The 12,681-nt window shown below is 39.2% G+C and overlaps 2 protein-coding genes and 3 long non-coding RNA genes across 15 annotated transcripts; 1 reads left to right on the forward strand and 4 right to left on the reverse strand.

Moving 5' to 3' along the window:
• The first annotated feature begins 981 nt into the window (after nt 1-981).
• On the forward strand, nt 982-2,206 carry LOC124203791. 3 transcript variants are annotated; one of them, XR_006878621.1, is made up of 5 exons: nt 1,061-1,075; nt 1,152-1,168; nt 1,592-1,724; nt 1,786-1,925; nt 2,143-2,206. It is a non-coding gene; the product is annotated as an uncharacterized LOC124203791 (long non-coding RNA). The 3 variants fall into 3 exon arrangements; XR_006878620.1 differs by having other exon boundaries at nt 982-1,168; XR_006878623.1 differs by lacking the exon at nt 1,152-1,168.
• A 768-nt stretch (nt 2,207-2,974) lies between these two features.
• Nucleotides 2,975-4,698, reverse strand: LOC124189009. Its single transcript, XR_006872574.1, has 2 exons — nt 4,519-4,698; nt 2,975-3,428 (listed from the first exon to the last, which is right to left on the reverse strand). It is a non-coding gene; the product is annotated as an uncharacterized LOC124189009 (long non-coding RNA).
• Nucleotides 4,699-5,481: 783 nt separating this feature from the next.
• LOC124201103 lies at nt 5,482-8,355 on the reverse strand. Of its 9 annotated transcripts, XR_006877533.1 has the most exons (9): nt 8,177-8,355; nt 7,986-8,111; nt 7,716-7,925; nt 7,015-7,292; nt 6,313-6,955; nt 6,131-6,248; nt 5,868-6,025; nt 5,686-5,768; nt 5,484-5,517 (listed from the first exon to the last, which is right to left on the reverse strand). It is a non-coding gene; the product is annotated as an uncharacterized LOC124201103 (long non-coding RNA). The 9 variants fall into 9 exon arrangements; XR_006877529.1 differs by having other exon boundaries at nt 5,482-5,517; nt 5,578-6,025; XR_006877530.1 differs by having other exon boundaries at nt 5,686-6,025.
• Nucleotides 8,356-8,564: 209 nt separating this feature from the next.
• On the reverse strand, nt 8,565-10,782 carry LOC124201133. The gene is made up of 2 exons (XM_046597605.1): nt 10,222-10,782; nt 8,565-10,131 (listed from the first exon to the last, which is right to left on the reverse strand). The coding sequence occupies exon 2, from the start codon at nt 9,819-9,821 to the stop codon at nt 8,910-8,912; it is 912 nt and encodes a 303-aa protein (XP_046453561.1). The 5' UTR covers nt 9,822-10,131; nt 10,222-10,782; the 3' UTR covers nt 8,565-8,909.
• A 137-nt stretch (nt 10,783-10,919) lies between these two features.
• LOC124201125 (28S ribosomal protein S22, mitochondrial-like) lies at nt 10,920-12,344 on the reverse strand. Its single transcript, XM_046597593.1, has 5 exons — nt 12,186-12,344; nt 11,797-12,125; nt 11,583-11,726; nt 11,194-11,514; nt 10,920-11,104 (listed from the first exon to the last, which is right to left on the reverse strand). The coding sequence occupies exons 1-5, from the start codon at nt 12,304-12,306 to the stop codon at nt 10,985-10,987; spliced, it is 1,035 nt and encodes a 344-aa protein (XP_046453549.1). The 5' UTR covers nt 12,307-12,344; the 3' UTR covers nt 10,920-10,984.
• Nucleotides 12,345-12,681: the final 337 nt, after the last annotated feature.

A 12,681-nucleotide genomic window follows, 5' to 3' on the forward strand; every position in this document is an offset into this window, starting at 1 on the left:
CAAATCAAATTCTGTCTATAGAGATGACATTCAATAATAATTTTAGGTCTCTATACTCATGGTCTTGTCGTCTTAGTCTATTACGGCCATTGGCAAGCATAGTTTATTTTTATACTCAGAATATAGGCCTGCCTTGCTAACGCAGGTAGCTAGCTGCCAATGGTTATGTCGGGGCATGGTCTATGAAGACTGAAGAGTGGTCTATGGTCTATCTCTATGGTATGAAGAGTACATTTGGCGGTCAGAGTTATCTTCAAGTTAATATATATTAAGTTAATAGATACTAGTTTGGTTAGGTAGGGCGACCGTAGAATTCCAAAGACAGAAGAACTCCACCGACAATAGAACCCCAATAAAATCATTTTTAAAAATTTCTTTCTATGCGACAGTAGAACTCAAGAGACCTAAGAACTCCTTTTTAAATATTATAAAAGTACCCGACAATAGAACTCCAGTGCCTGACTGTAGAACTTAACAGAGTTCGGAAAGCAATCCACCATCCGTTCCGTACCTGTTCAACGTGGTAATCGTGAGAAATCTTTTGGCTGTCGGTAGGTGGCTAAAATGGATTGTCCCCCATCCACCAGGTGACGCGAGTGTCTTCGTGAGGACGAAATATTTGCCATTTGTTTCCCAGACTCTGACTGGAAGTGTATTCCAAATTCATACGGAATTGCGGTGTCGATCTACATTTTCAGCTATGAAATGTAATTGGTAATGCTAGTTTTTTCTTAAATTTGATTAATCTTAACTTTTCTGTCTGAATTTACAGGCAATCTGGCATATAATTTCACTTGGCCAAATAATGTAACGACGTGGGTCGAAACTGCTGTCCATTTTGCCGAAATGTCGGAGCCGTACCTCTCATCTCGTGCAGAAACACTTCAGAGCTAGTAAAGTAAAGTTGTTGATAAATTTCCCTGCAATTATGCAATAGGTTTTATTAGTTGATGTTTAGGTTAAAGACGGAGATCCCTTTGCTCAACTTATGCAGAAATTGAGAACACGACAAAGTCTAAGCTTCATGGCTGTTGTAGCATCAACGTGGTTTTGTTGCAGCCAGCTAGTGAGAAAGGTATGATGGAGTCAAATTGAGCTGCAGCTGCTGCATACAGTTTATCAAGCTGTTGTTATCGCTATTGTCACAACAGGAAGACTTCTTGAATTGGTAATTTGATTGATGTTATTGGTTGTAACTTGTGAAGTCTTGATTTTTTTTGCTTTTTAATTTTGTATTCAATTGACAAGTTTAAGATTAGATTAAATTGTAGAAAATTATGGGTAAGATTTCTGGCATACCAGATTTCGTCTTTCCAAATAATTGTTTCCGTTCAAAGATAGCCATACTGTTAATCAGCTTCCACCGAGTTTTTTTTTTCAATTTTCTTCTAATCCAACTAGAACGAAAATTCCCACTCAGTATTATAAAATTTTTATAACATATTGGAACTAGTTGATGTACAGAATTCTTTCCTGGTTTCTTTTTCAATTTAATTTTATTATTAATTTTAAATGAAGTAAATTTTATTATTGGTTCCCTTTTTTCACATTTCAAAATGTTATTGTTTCATAATGTTCTTTTGCTTTGTAGGAGTTTTTGGTCAGTTGGAGCTGTTCCACCAGGTAGCGTGAGTGTCTTCAGAGACGCTTAGCGGCCATTTTGATCCAAGACGCAGCAGAAATGGGTTGTTGGTTGTGACGTTTCTCACGATGAAAATTAAAAGGTATTTATTGTTAAATTTCCTATTGTTATTGAATGTAAAATGTTGATGTGAAAATTTTCAGGTGATTTAGCACGTAGAAACCAATTTGCCAAATCATTCAACTCAGACTTGGGAAGTGCCTGTACATTTCCGAAATGGCGTGCCTCGTGTGTCTCGCTGCCTGTTCTTTGGCTTACGTCTCACCCCATTCAACAGGAAAAAGTAATTATTTAGATAAAATGTCTTGCAAAAGTACTACAGATTTAGTTAACATGACTAAGACCAATTTGCTCCGCTACTATCGAAATTTTGAATCAGATATCACAGTTATTCTGTTGGACTGGGTAGTTTTCTGTTACTCTTTGTATTCTTTTGTTATAATGAGTATGCATGTGTACACAGTTGTGTTTCTCGAAAATAATTTTCTTTTCTTAAACAGGTAAAACAAACGCTGGTGGTTACCTTGTTGCAGCCAAATGGTGAAAGGTGTGACAAAGACAGATTGAACCGTTGTATGCAGCATGCGGTTGCAGTGTAATCCAGAAGTTGCTGTGCTGTTGTAGCTGAGCTGTGGCATCTGGGTTCCTGACTTTAACATTTTTGTGTTTGTGTTTTCATCCATGCCATATGAAATTGCTCTGCCATTGATATTTTGTGTTGCTGCGTTAAAAGTTTGATCTGTTGTCTTTTGAGTTTCATTCAATCATGCAGTATACGACTGAGGCAACCTGATCAATGTCAGGTTTGAAACAGTTGAGAACTGCTAGATAAAACAAGCTTTCTGCACCAAACAAATAATAACTTGCATATAACTTGCATCATGTTATTATCGCGGTAGAGAAAGCGACAGGCCCCCCCCCCCCTGGGGGCCACAGGAAAAATGTGTATGATGTATATGAATATTATAAAAATAAAATTTTGCATGCAATAAAATATTCGTATCAATCTTATTCGCGATAAAAATTTTTAAAATTTCGTGTAAGGGGAATTTTTTTTAAATTTTTTTTCAAAAACAAAAGTCTGGACTTAGCAGAAATAATAGGTGGGTGGACTTTGTATTTTTAATAAAGTTTGTTGGACTTTGAATTTTAATGATAGAAGAAAAGGAGTTTAAATATTATTGAAATGTAAAAATAAGAGTTTGAATTTTTATCAGTGTATTTGGCAAGATCAATTGTTTGTTAGTTTACATAGCACTCAGAAATATTTTCTCACATCATGCAATTATCGGCAAGAGAAAAGGTACTTAAGGAGAAAATAGAAACTTGTGATTTATCAATCAATCTTGTATTTCAGCAATCTTTCAACACATACAGAAATACTTCAGAACTTCGATGTATAGGTCGGAGCAGTGGTGACATAGTCGTGGAAATTGCAATAAATGTGAAGTTTGGTAGTAGTTTCGAGCAGGGCAATACTTAATTTCGTCGACGTAGGGCAGCGTACGTAGTTGTGTAATAGGCGGCTCCTTCGGTGTAGTACTTTGAGGCTGCGTTGTTGTAGCTAGGTGAAGCGTAAGTCGTGGTGTAGTAGACTGGGGCATCGGTGTAGTAATTCTGTTCAACGTAGCACGAAACCGCAGCTTTGGTGTAGCAAGTAGGGACTGCGCAATACTTCTCCGCCTCAGTTGTGGTTGTGTAGATCGGGGCAGATTAGTACTTTGCCGCTTCGGTGTAGTATTCGACCGTCTTGGTGGAGAAATCAGCGGGAGCCTCGGTGTAGCAGCTGGGAACAGAGTAGTATTTAGGAAAATCGGTGCAATAAGTAGCTGAGAACAGAGTAATACTTAGAAGGCTCGGTGTAGTAGGATAGGCAGTATACGTAGTCATGTGGTGTCATCCGTCGCCTAGATGGTGTAGTAACTCAGGGCAGAGTAATACTTCAGGGCATCAGTGTAGTGGCTCGGGGCAGCGTAATTTGTGGTATAAAACTCCGGTGCTTTGGTGGTGTAGTACTTGAAGACATCGGTGCAGGAACTGGTCGTTGCGTAAGTTGAGTAGGAAGGCGGCAGCGTTGCGGTTTGATTTCCGCCATACCAAGGAGACATCGCTACACCAGCAGTCGACCCAGCCATCAACGATACAACACCCAACAGAAGCACGACGCCATAGTTGACTTAAACAGTAAATAAATTGAAACATTAATATTAAATATTGCATATTAACAAATAGAAAAAAAATGTAACTGATATTTAACTCAATGTAAAAATAAGAATATTTACCCATAATTGCGAATCGGTTACACGATGAGGAAAGCAGTTGGTGACAGATAGGGCACTGCAGTTCGGGCACTTCTTTTTTTTTGAAGACACCTTTTACGCACAGTAATACTTCGGGACGTAGGTGTAGTAGCTCGGGGAAGCGCAGGTTGTAGTTAGTACTTGAGCGCTTCAGTGTTGTAGTAATGCGGGGCCTCGGTGTAGTAGGCAGGGGTAGCATACATAGACGTGCAGAATGCCGGTGCCTTAGTGATGTAGTACTTGGGAGCCTCGGTGTAGTAAACTAGGCAGCATGCGTTGTTGTAGGCGGCTTCTTCGGTGTAGTACTTGGGGGCTGCGGTGTAGCGTAGGTCGTGGTGTAGTGAACTGGAGCATCAGTGTAGTATTTCTGTTCAACGTAGTACGAAAGAGCAGCTTCTGTGCAGTAAGTCGGGACAGCGCAATACTTGGCCGCCTCAGTTACGGTTGTGTAGATCGGGGCAGAGTAGTACTTTGCCGCTTCGGTGCAGCAATCAGCGGGAGCCTCGGTGTAGCAACTGGGAACAGAGTAGTATTTAGGAAAATCGGTGCAATAAGTAGATGAGAACAGAGTAATACTTAGGAGCCTCGGTGTATGAGCCTCGGAGGATGGGGCAGCACGCGTAGTCATCCTCCGTCGCCTTGGTGGTGTAGTAACTCGGGGCAGAGTAATACTTCAGGGCGTCAGTGTAGTGGCTCGGGGAATCGTAAGTTGTGCTTCCGGTGCTTTAGTGGTGTAGTACTTGAAGACTTCGGTGCAGTAACTGGTCGTTGCGTAAGTTGATTTTGGGTAGTAAGGCGGCGGCGTTGCGGTTTGGTATCCGTCATACCAAGAAGACATCGGTACACCTGTGGTCGACCCAGCCATCAATGATTCACCCACACAACAGCAGCACTGCGCCATAGTTTGCTAGACAATTATAAATTTTAACACAAAAAATTACATAATAACAGGCATACATAAACAAAAGAAGGATTGATACCAAACTCTATGTTAAAGACAGAATATTTACCCATGGATGCGAACTGACAGACAGAGCGCTGCAGTTGTTGCCGTGTCTGAGATGCTCCCTCGACTGATTTACCTTCGCCTTTTCTCTCTCCTTTTATACGATTTTTTGATCACCCTCACCTCTTAAGCCTTGCGGCTATTGTAGCTGCTTGAAAATGATGAAACACGTCCCGTTCTAACCCAGCCTCTACACCACTGCATGACACGTTTTATGTAATGATCTCCGTGACCTTCGAATGTGAAGGACACGCGGACTGCCCTTTCCTTTTGCAGGTTGAAGTTTCTGGGGATGGGTCTACAACAACCAATATCAAAATCGATCAAAATGAAAATGGTTGTGTAAACACATCCCGTTCTCACCCAACCTCTTTTTGACAAGTTTTACGTGCCTTATTTCCTTTTGCAGGTTGTCGTTGCTGGGGATGGGTCTACAACAACCAATATCAAAACGAATACCAAATGGTTATGTAACACATCCCGTTCGCACCCAACCTCTACACCACTGCATGACAAGTTTTACGTGCCTTTCCTTCTGCAGGTTTACGTTGCTGGGGATTGGAATGGGTCTACAATAACCAATATAAAAATTAATACCAAATGATTATGGCTTAAAACTCACTTTATACCAATTGAAATTAACAATGGCTCCTAAACTTTTCAAAAGGTTTTCTACCTAATTAGACTTCATCATCTCGAATTATTACCACTGTGGTAAACTGTGGTGGTTTTTTTACCTGAAAACCATTAACGATTTAGTACGTGGTATGGTATCAGTTGACCCGAATAAATTTCTCTTGGACCTCTTATTAGGGCTTCCCTGATAGATAATTTAAAAGCAGTCTACAATCAACACGAGCAAACAAGACAAAATATTTTGAGAGTAGCTGCAGAACTTAACCACAGGAGTTTGACTCACGTTTTTTTTTTCAGCTGTGATGTCCTCTGCTTCTTCGACGATTTCCGAATCCGTTAGCTTCATCTGACTGAAGAAGATTTAGACGCTCAGTTCTTCAAAGAGCACTTCCATTTTGGCAATGCTCGACGTCATACAGCGTACCAGTGTGGAAAACTGTTCTACCATAACCAACAATGGTATTAGCGATTCGACATTCAACCACGATATAATAGGAATTCCTATTATATCGTGATTCAACTAAGAATGAATTTAGCGGTACCCACCCCGCTATTTACATCGTCGTTCTTTGCTTCTCCGTTCTTTTCTTCTTCTTGATCAAGACGTTGCTGGTCTTGATTATCGCGTGCATGGTGGAGACGATCAACAAACACAACACAGCTTCTGTCAAACCAAGAACATGAATCATTAGCAGTTGACAAGACGGGTACCATTCAGAAATATCTACCTTGACGGCGCTATAAACTCTCGAGTCTGCTGATTCAAGAGAATCAGTTTTTGAGCAATAGTACTAACTAAGAGTTTGTACCGGACGGTCTATTTAATAAACAATGTTGTATAAATATGCTTGTTAATCAAGTTGTTATCTATATATATTTAATTAATGAATAACAATTTATAAAATGAAAACATTATATGGTTTTTTATACTTGTTTTATTTATTAAACAAACCGTCCGGTAAAAAGTGCAGCCAGTCAAGCAGGGGGAGACACTGCCCGACTGACTCTACCAGGGAGATTACCCGGCCGTGGTTTAGAGAACCCGGAAAAAGAGCGAAGAGAGCTGAAGAGCAGTTATTATGAGAGCAATGCATCATAGTAGGCTTACAGATTTCATCGAATCTTGCGCCTTGCAAGTCCCCGTTCGACCAAACATCTCCCTTCCTCCTGGTTGTCGCAGCGAGTGAGTGACCACCGGCGGGCGTTGGTTAGTGGTTATTTAGGGAAACGGGGCCACTGAAGAAGGGAGCCCAGATATGCACCTGTAATTTGTCTACATCTACATAATTTATTGACGAGTCTTGAATTTCAGCAACCTCTCCTCAGTTTCACCAATGGGTCAAGTCTATGGAACGGCAGCATACGATTCAACTGAAAAAAGAAAAGACTTTAATTCAAAGTTAATAACTGAACGAAACATCAAGCATTACCTCAACGCCGGTACAGGTAGCAAGAGACGATTATCGCCAAATGCAACCGATAAAATAAGACCGGCAGCCATCAGGCAGCATAGACTATTTTAACCAACTGTTCAACAATGCATATACTGCATGGACACCAACATAGACAAATGACACATTTAAGTGTGATGTTGAACTGCAAGTCTGCACAAGCTCCATTTCAGAGCATCTCTCAACTGGAAAGGGACTGCAAAACCACTGTACACCAAACAGCAACAACGTAAACAGCTCCAACTGACCAAAAACTCCTACAAAACAAAAGAACATTATGAAACAATAACATTTTGAAATGTGAAAAAAGGGAACCAATAATAAAATTTACTTCATTTAAAATTAATAATAAAATTAAATTGAAAAAGAAACCAGGAAAGAATTCTGTACATCAACTAGTTCCAATATGTTATAAAAATTTTATAATACTGAGTGGGAATTTTCATTCTAGTTGGATTAGAAGAAAATTGAAAAAAAAAACTCGGTGGAAGCTGATTAACAGTATGGCTATCTTTGAACGGAAACAATTATTTGGAAAGACGAAATCTGGTATGCCAGAAATCTTACCCATAATTTTCTACAATTTAATCTAATCTTAAACTTGTCAATTGAATACAAAATTAAAAAGCAAAAAAAATCAAGACTTCACAAGTTACAACCAATAACATCAATCAAATTACCAATTCAAGAAGTCTTCCTGTTGTGACAATAGCGATAACAACAGCTTGATAAACTGTATGCAGCAGCTGCAGCTCAATTTGACTCCATCATACCTTTCTCACTAGCTGGCTGCAACAAAACCACGTTGATGCTACAACAGCCATGAAGCTTAGACTTTGTCGTGTTCTCAATTTCTGCATCAGTTGAGCAAAGGGATCTCCGTCTTTAACCTAAACATCAACTAATAAAACCTATTGCATAATTGCAGGGAAATTTATCAACAACTTTACTTTACTAGCTCTGAAGTGTTTCTGCACGAGATGAGAGGTACGGCTCCGACATTTCGGCAAAATGGACAGCAGTTTCGACCCACGTCGTTACATTATTTGGCCAAGTGAAATTATATGCCAGATTGCCTGTAAATTCAGACAGAAAAGTTAAGATTAATCAAATTTAAGAAAAAACTAGCATTACCAATTACATTTCATAGCTGAAAATGTAGATCGACACCGCAATTCCGTATGAATTTGGAATACACTTCCAGTCAGAGTCTGGGAAACAAATGGCAAATATTTCGTCCTCACGAAGACACTCGCGTCACCTGGTGGATGGGGGACAATCCATTTTAGCCACCTACCGACAGCCAAAAGATTTCTCACGATTACCACGTTGAACAGGTACGGAACGGATGGTGGATTGCTTTCCGAACTTTCCGAAGCTTAACATCACGATTCACGAGAAATGAATAATCAAATAAACATCACATACAAGTCGCTCGTCGTTGTTGAGAAAGTAAAATGTAATGTGTAACCGAGCGTGAACCCGAAATTTTTATCACAATTTTTCTTAGATTTATTAAATTTGCGGAACCGTTACAAATAGACGAAAGATGACACAGCAAAACTAGAACTGGAAATTTCAACAGTAGCGAGTAAAACGGAACACATTTTAAGTGATATATTTAGGAAATAATCAATGATCACATGATCACAGCTTTGAGTTTTACGCTTACAATTTTTCTCGAGTAAACTTATTCTGCCGGGAAAACGCATTTTCTTTGCTCTTTTCAATATCCACGAAGAATCGATAAATATACGTCATTTGGCGAAAATCGCATATCATCAATTCGATCTTTCACTTGGGCAGACAAATTATCCGGATTGTTTTTGTTTATTTTTTTTTGCCGCGGCTAGAGGACTATTAAAATTTCCGCTTTAATTAAAATCCTTACTGTGTCCATGTGGTGGGGAAGTATTCAGTAAATTATAGCTCCATAGGCATCTTACAGATCTTTTCCCTTTTTGCCCGAAGACAAGTCCGTAATCTCTTGTCGTTACCACAGATAGTAACTTTTCTTCGAGTTCTTCTTTAACAACTTCACTATCGACTTTGGAGTGGGGATCAGTTTTTTTCGGGAGGGGGGACTCTGAACGTTCCGTTGTGATCAAGTCACACATGCCATCTTCTTCCTTTTTACAAGTTTTGAGTCGTTGATTTTCAAAAGAATCTATTCTCGATTCTGTATGGGCAATGCGTTTTCTCTGACGAGTATTCAGCAACTCTAGTTCAGCAATCCGTGATTTGCTAACTTGTAGTTCAGAGCGCACTTGCAGTTCTTGGTTTAAACTGGCTGCACCTCGGAGGTGCTCTGTTGTGAGAGCAGCCTGCAAATCTTGAATTTTTGACTTGAATCGAGCTTCGTTTTTCTCACGCGCTAACACGGTAGACACCAGTTCTTTTTTTTCCCGCTCGTACTCCTCACGCATGGCATCAAACTCCTCCAACGCACTTTTCATTGCAAGCGTCTGCAAATCATACTTCTCTTGCCAGCGGCGGACAGCCGTCAGAAGTTCGTCTCTCTGTGAAGCCAATTCGTTTCTTTCTTTTACTACTTTGGAAAAATCTGTTGTTGCCAAAAGGATTTTGTTCTTTAAGTTGCAGTTTTCCGAATACAATACAGATCGAAATTCCGATTCAACTGGTTTCAGGGGTGTTGAGGAATTTTCTTTCGCGTTCGGATTGGTGTCGTGAAGAGTTAATTTGGATTTTAAAGTTTCATACCAAAAATAGGCAAAAATCACGGTTGCAGAAACAACTAAGCCAATAGACCAGAGCAAATCAATCATTTTTAGAAAATGTTGCAAGGGCTATATCTCAATCAATATAGATAGGAAACGTATGGATTCGTAGAAACAGTTTGGTGCTCGTCGATGACCAAAGGTTAGATAAGCGCAACTGTCCGTGGACTCAGAAAAACCTTTTCCCTTCCGGAATATTCCTAATCAACTTTGCTTCTTGGGTGAACTGGAAAAAGCAATGGGACTTTTAAAGGGTAAATGAAATAACGGCATGAAGTAAAACGTTGAATGACGATAGGGATGTAGCGTTGGCTAAACGTTTGACGCAGGTCGTAGTCTTCGTAAATGTTTTGGGAATCTATCGGAAATTAAATAATTCTTAATTTTCTTATCACTAGTAGTAAAATCCAGTTGTGTAAGTATTTTCAAGCGTGACTTGATTACTTACAAGAACTCAGCGAATCTGGCAGCACTAACAAATATCCAGTTCCTTGCTAATCATCTGAGAAAGGTAACTCACAATCCTTACACTGGCTAGACACAACTAGAAAATCAATAAGACTTACAGCACAGGGCAATAAGGAAACGGGAGGGCTTCTTCAGTCAAAGACGACAAAACATGAGTGAACCCTTCATCTTTGACTATGGACCTATATACGTTTGGAATAAACATCAAGTAGGATTCTTGGAAAAGCTAGGTAAGGGTGGGAAGTCAAGGTATCCTTTGAGATATAGGCCCGGCCAGCAATAGCTTTAGTACCTAACAAGAAGTCGACCTTGATGGGTTAGCCAGAATTAGATAAGCGCTATAACAAATGAATAAGCTCGTATTAGTATAATCATTCACGAAATGCATTATTTCCACTAACAATTTTCAATTAGACCACACCATAAATAATACCTTATTAACTTCGCTGCACTGGTGACTGAGCCAGAGAAATCGATGTTGCTGGTACTGAAGTAAAAGTAAGAATTAGTAGGCCTATGTTTGGTTAGTTGGTGTTTAAACTGAGAAGCAGGATTAGTTTCCTCTTAATCTATTAGTTCACCGTGAACTATTCTTCTCTAGTTTTTATCATGCGGAATAAGTGATTGCTTTTCATTCGTGAAGGACGGAAGTCCAGATGAATGTAACACAATAAGGTATAAATTGGAACATTTTTAGTTTGCAACCATAACAGTAGCAATTACATGATCTGACTATAAAAGAATCAATTAGATGCATTGTTTTGTTGGCTGTGAACTTCCCGTCGTTGCTTTTCGATTTCCAAAAATGATTGCCAAGCCAACTCTAACGCCGGTTTTTTGAGAGCCGGTCCTTGGATATAATTCTAAAATGGTGAAAATGGTTTTCAATTATAATTAATAATCTGGCATAATCTGGACAGAACCTTAATCTAAATTGCATTTCGGGAAATACCTCGATTAGTTGGAATTCATCAACTTCAGTGGGTGAGGTATCATCAGCGACTGTATGAAAGAGGCGAACTAGATTAGCAGCAGCGTCAATGTCCTTCGAATTAATGAAATGAAACAGGAGATTGTCCATTTTCTTGCTGAGTACTAGATGCAACACCATCGGTCCAAAATGGCGAGTTGGTCTCAGGGAAGTGTATTTAGTGTTTTCATCGACAAAGTCATATGTCTTTCTTGTTACGCTAATGTATTCTGGGTCGTCTGGATCAAATTGTGCACACGCTCGGTCAAGCACAAATTCGAATTCATCTCGATCAAGGCAATTCTTAAAAATTCAAAAATTATATTAACTTGGTGAAATATAAAGAAAGTTTCTGTGTAAAAATTTAATACCTGAATGTTACCTTCTTCAAACATTTTAGGTACATTAATTTTTCGTCCTGGAACAGGGAAGTAAATTTGACACATCCTTTGTCTCTCTTCCCAGGATGCTTCTCGAAGGACACCATTTGGATCTCTGACAACAACTTCACGATTCTACAAAATGGCAATGATAATACAGATAGTCAATCAACTTCAATCAATGACAACTTACATCACAACTTACTCTATTTGTAATTCCTTGTGATATGTTAATAAAAACATATTTGCTATCATCAAAACCTTGCAGTTCTGGATTAAAGGAATAGATCTTTTTGATCGGATTCCTTTCTTTAAGAAGTGGTGGCATCTGAAGTTTCCTTTTTAGCTTTACCTCCATCTCTGCCATAACATGATCAACTTCAGCTTGTGTTAAAAGCTCATACTTGGGAGGTTCTAGTCGTTCTCCTAGTTTTCTGTTGTGAAACACCTTATCACAGTCACGGCCGGTAAGTCTTTCAAGTAAGGTTTGCACATTTTCTTTGAAAAAAACCTCACCGGGATCACGAGAATATCCTGCGAGCAAAAAATGTCCCATTCTGATTCTAAAATTGGAATTAGTAATAATTCGTTTACCTGGTTCCAGTGCAGATGCATTTAATAAATTACTTGAAACTGAAAACTTTGCCACTCCATGTTTTAGAATGGGGAAATATCGAAATTTGCTAAACGTAAACATAGCAGCTCTCGTGGCCATTTTCACCGCTGCGACTGGAAGCAGAACAGACGACACTGATTGGAACGTTGCCATGTCACACAAATGTGTTTATCGTTGAAATGTGTGCGCAGCGGAGCGGCAGCCGGCCAGGCCAATGAGCAGCAATGAGCGAGAAGCGACCCAAAAGTTTTTTGCTATAAATCGATCATAAAGCGCGTGAAAGAATAAATAATTGTATTCATACTGATATAATTCTTATATGAATTACGAGCAATCAATATCTTTTCATTCACCTATTCTGCTGTGATGATTAATCGACTTTCCCAGCACACATGACTAATTTTTTTTTTGAAATTTCATCCAGTATCGTTTCGGAAAAAATTATCGGAGTTTTAACCCATTTAAAAATTTCTG

The sequence above is a fragment of the Daphnia pulex genome, chromosome 2 (assembly GCF_021134715.1).
Source record: "Daphnia pulex isolate KAP4 chromosome 2, ASM2113471v1".
NCBI lineage: Eukaryota > Metazoa > Arthropoda > Branchiopoda > Diplostraca > Daphniidae > Daphnia > Daphnia pulex.